The sequence below is a fragment of the Juglans microcarpa x Juglans regia genome, chromosome 5S (assembly GCF_004785595.1).
Source record: "Juglans microcarpa x Juglans regia isolate MS1-56 chromosome 5S, Jm3101_v1.0, whole genome shotgun sequence".
In the NCBI taxonomy this organism is placed as follows: Eukaryota; Viridiplantae; Streptophyta; class Magnoliopsida; order Fagales; family Juglandaceae; genus Juglans; species Juglans microcarpa x Juglans regia.
In genome coordinates, this window is record NC_054603.1 from 7,899,848 (window position 1) to 7,903,886 (window position 4,039).

General features: G+C 43.8%; 1 protein-coding gene across 2 annotated transcripts; it reads left to right on the forward strand.

Moving 5' to 3' along the window:
• On the forward strand, window positions 1-2,694 carry LOC121268294 (U-box domain-containing protein 4-like). 2 transcript variants are annotated; one of them, XM_041172492.1, is made up of 2 exons: window positions 1-1,510; window positions 2,250-2,694. In XM_041172492.1, exons 1-2 carry the CDS (start codon window positions 188-190, stop codon window positions 2,301-2,303), a joined length of 1,377 nt encoding a protein of 458 aa, XP_041028426.1. In that variant the 5' UTR covers window positions 1-187; the 3' UTR covers window positions 2,304-2,694. The 2 variants fall into 2 exon arrangements, with proteins under 2 accessions (XP_041028426.1, XP_041028427.1); XM_041172493.1 differs by lacking the exon at window positions 2,250-2,694 and adding an exon at window positions 1,734-2,072 and having other exon boundaries at window positions 33-1,510.
• Window positions 2,695-4,039: the final 1,345 nt, after the last annotated feature.

Below are 4,039 nucleotides of genomic sequence, written 5' to 3' on the forward strand. Positions count from 1 at the left end.
GCCGTCACTCTGTCTTCGCCCGCCCAGATGCCAAAGCCACTAGCCTTTAAAGTCTATTCCCTCATCTTCTTCCCCTATATCTCTGTCTCTCACTCCCTCTTTCTTCCGCCATGACATTTTCTTCAGAACCTTCTCAAATTCATCGAACAAACTGACATTCGTAAACGTTTCTGAGCTCCCGACCACGATGGTTTCTCTGGGAGATTCTCATTCCAGTTCCAACCGTTTCCCTCTGACCCGAAACCTGTACACTACGAATTCACCCCGAAACCGGAACAACGGCCGCTCCATGCGCACCATACGGTCCAACGTATTCCAAAGAAACGAAGAAGAAAGTTGCACCTTTGTCTTTGATGAGAGATCCGTGTGCGGTTCCGAGAGCCTCAACCTCACCGACTCTGGCATCGACATGCGGCTCAGCGAGCTGGCGCTACGTAAAGGCAAGTCTGTGAAGTCCACCTCATCATCGGAGGTGGAGATAAAGGAGTTTCTAGATCTCTCTCATGCCTTCAGCGACCTGTCGGTGTGCAGCAGCGACATCTCCGGCGAGTTGCAGAGGTTGGCGGGGTTACCCACGTTGTCCTCGGAAAACGACAACAATGGAGACGCTGATGCGGCGGAGGCCGAGCCTTGTTTGGGGTTTCTACAGAGGGAGAGCTTCTCCACGGAGATTATCGAGAGCATTTCGCCGGAGGATCTTCAGCCGACGGTCAAGATCTGCGTAGACGCTCTGAAATCGCCGTCGATCGCGGTGAAGCGGTCCGCAGCGGCCAAGTTGAGGCTTTTGGCGAAAAATCGGACCGATAACCGGGCTTTAATTGGCGATTCCGGTGCGGTTCCTGCTTTGATTCCGCTCCTCCGTTGCAGCAGTGACCCATCGACGCAGGAGCACGCTGTCACGGCTCTTCTTAATCTCTCCCTTTACGAAGGCAACAAAGCGTTGATCACAAATGCGGGCGCGGTCAAGTCCCTGGTTTACGTGCTTAAGACCGGGACCGAGAACTCGAAACAGAACGCGGCGTGTGCGTTGATGAGCTTGGCTTTGGTGGAGGAGAACAAGAGCTCCATTGGAGCCTGCGGGGCGATCCCGCCGCTGGTGTCGTTGCTACTGAATGGGTCGAGTAGAGGGAAGAAGGACGCATTAACAACGCTGTACAAGCTCTGCTCAATAAGACCGAACAAGGAGAGAGCGGTGAGCGCGGGGGCGGTGAAGCCGCTGGTGGGGCTGGTGGCAGAGCAGGGAACTGGGATGGCGGAGAAGGCGATGGTGGTCCTGAGTAGCCTAGCTGGAGTCGAGGAGGGGAGGGAGTCCATTGTGGAGGAAGGTGGGATTGCGGTGCTGGTGGAGGCGATCGAGGATGGGTCGGTGAAAGCGAAGGAGTTCGCGGTAGTAACGTTGCTGCAGCTGTGTGCGGACAGCGTAAGGAATAGAGGGTTGCTGGTGAGGGAGGGCGCTATTCCTCCGCTCGTGGCTCTTTCACAGACGGGAAGTGTTAGAGCTAAGCACAAGGTGAGTAGCGTTGAGTTGGGGGCTCTGATTTTGGCCTTTTATTCTGCACTCTTGTTCTTAAATTCTAACCATTGTTTCAAATTAAGGTGTTCAAGTTTGATAACTCAGCATACACTAAATTGAGGAAAAATCAAGTCCACATCCATTTTTTGATCGATAATCATATCATGTGCTCTAAATTCTTGTTTCACCTTTGAGAAATAGCTATTCCTGCATGGTGCAGCAATGAAGTCAAAAGTCGAATTGAGTTTTTCGGGTTGTTAGCTAAATGGGATGAAATATTTTGGCGCAAAGTCACCTTCTGTATATGTGGAGCTACTTGACTGTCTTGATGAGATGGGGGGTGAGACATGGATTTGGCAGTGGGCAAAGTTTTGGTTTCACGATTCATTTGTTTTGATCTCCTTGCAAAAAGTAGCTGTTTAAGTCGTGTGGTAAAGGCTATCACTCTAGTATTGATAGAACTCAGTTATTAGGAAGTGAGAAGGATCCAGCATTATAATTTTAGCTAACTAGGGAGAGAGCCTAACTCAAATGTTGAAACTTATCTGTGAAACAAGAAGGAAGAATGCATGGTTCTTTTGAGTATTGCCTTAACGGCTTTGGCATCTCGCGTTTGTTTTGTGCATAATTGTTACTGCATACAAGTTGCATGATGTTTGAATCAGAGCCTATTCAGCGATTATGATTTTGTTTGGATTTATTGTAACAATGCATGGTTCGTTTTTTGTATTTGCAGGCCGAAACACTTCTTGGATATCTGAGAGAACCAAGACAAGAGGCAGCCTCTTGAAGTTCTTGGGCGAAATAACTTTTACTGTTTTAGCAGAGGGAATTACAGTGAGAGAGGTTTTGCTGTTGATGTGTATATATGGAGTGCCTTTTTGTGATGCTGTGTACAGAATGGTTGAGAAATTTGGGGATATCATTTGTAGAAGGAAGAAAATTAGGGAAAGCTAGTGTGTGACTGACCTTTAGATGTATGTGCTTAACTAGGTTTTTGGATTTCATTTACCCTTTCATTAGCAATGCTTTTTTAGGGGTGAAATACAAATTTGCGTTTTGGGTTGTGCTCCTTGAGTCTTGTTTGGGTGACCCAAGTTTTTTGAGAAGGTTTACTGATGTCTGGTTTTGTGTAAACTGAAATAGAGTATGCACCTTGGAGCATTTTATTATTTTTTCCATATTTTGTGGCATCTTGCAGCAAAAACTTCAATGACGAAAAACTTGAGTGGATGTGTTGCATTTAGGAAATTGTGGAGGTTTGGATTCAAAATTTATCTCAATTTATCTTATCTTATCTAATTATTATAACTTTCACAAATTTTCATTAAAATATAATAAATAATTGAACTTTTTCAAATCTTATAATAAAAATAATATTAAAAAATAATATTTTATTTAACTTTCGTCTCAATTTTCTATCCAAACCTCCGATCTTTATAAATACTCGAATCTGTTAACTTTTATCTTAATTTATCTCATCTAAATTCACTATTCAAATCCTACCTAATCTTTTTATGGAATGCACCTTAAATCTTTTTATGGAATGCTTTGGGCCAGTGTATTTGAAGTTCATGGGGGGAGGATTAAAGTGTTGCAGAGGATAATTTTGTAGGTCCCCATGACCTGCTCCTCTTGGGGTGTAAAGTAGCACCAGATGATGCTTGTGCGCTATTATGAATTATCATCACCTGTCCTTCTTTGCACATTAATCTAGCAAATCCCACCAACTAGAGCAAGAGCAACCCCACAGCATATTCAAATTTCTTTGCAGTACTGATCGTTTTCTTCCTTTCCAATCAAGCATTAGCTGGCAGCTTGCAACCTGCAAATCAAATTTAAAGTTTAAACCCAGCTGTTCGACTAGTTTTGAATGTCCAAGTATCATCAATACCTTTCGGTTGCCAACTTTGTCATGATTTGTATTGGGTTGGCAATTACAATTGTTCAACATTTCCGGAGTTTGAGCATTAATAATCACTCTGCCTTCCGAGAACGAATTTTTCCAAATCATTAACTATGACTTCCCCAACTTGAACTAGAAGGATTGCATACAAACGTTGGAGCCAGATCATACATCAAAGCGACTTGTAAATGACTTTGGTGCGGACCACGATTTCATACCAGTGAAGAGCCTGTGGCTGTGGATAATGAATGAATAGAGAAACATTCTAGCACAATCGCGATTGATATTGAATATTATGTCCGTCTCTTTCTGCATTAAATATGAAAAGCCCTTGGGGTTGTCCTTCCTTCCGTGTCTAAGAAAGAAAGAAGGATGAAGGATCTATGCCCCCTCAATGCTAAATTGGTAGGCCTAAAAACAGAGGGAAACCCCACCACTTGCTGAACTCAAAAAAGTTAATTCTCGTATTCACAGAGGCCTAAACACATCTTGGAAACAATGAGCAAAGATCTTCAAAATTAATTCAAACCAATTTCTTAGACTGTTTTGATCTGCTCATAATTTCCTAGATCCGAATGGCTCGAGTCCAAGGGCGTTGTCCGCAAGACATCATTTTTCAA

Bases quoted from the DNA above. Each gene is read 5' to 3' on its own strand.
- LOC121268294 (XM_041172492.1), top strand. From the start codon at position 188: ATGGTTTCTCTGGGAGATTCTCATTCCAGTTCCAACCGTTTCCCTCTG. The intron at 1,511-2,249 runs GTGAGTAGCGTT...TTGTATTTGCAG, and splicing joins GTGTTAGAGCTAAGCACAAG to GCCGAAACACTTCTTGGATA.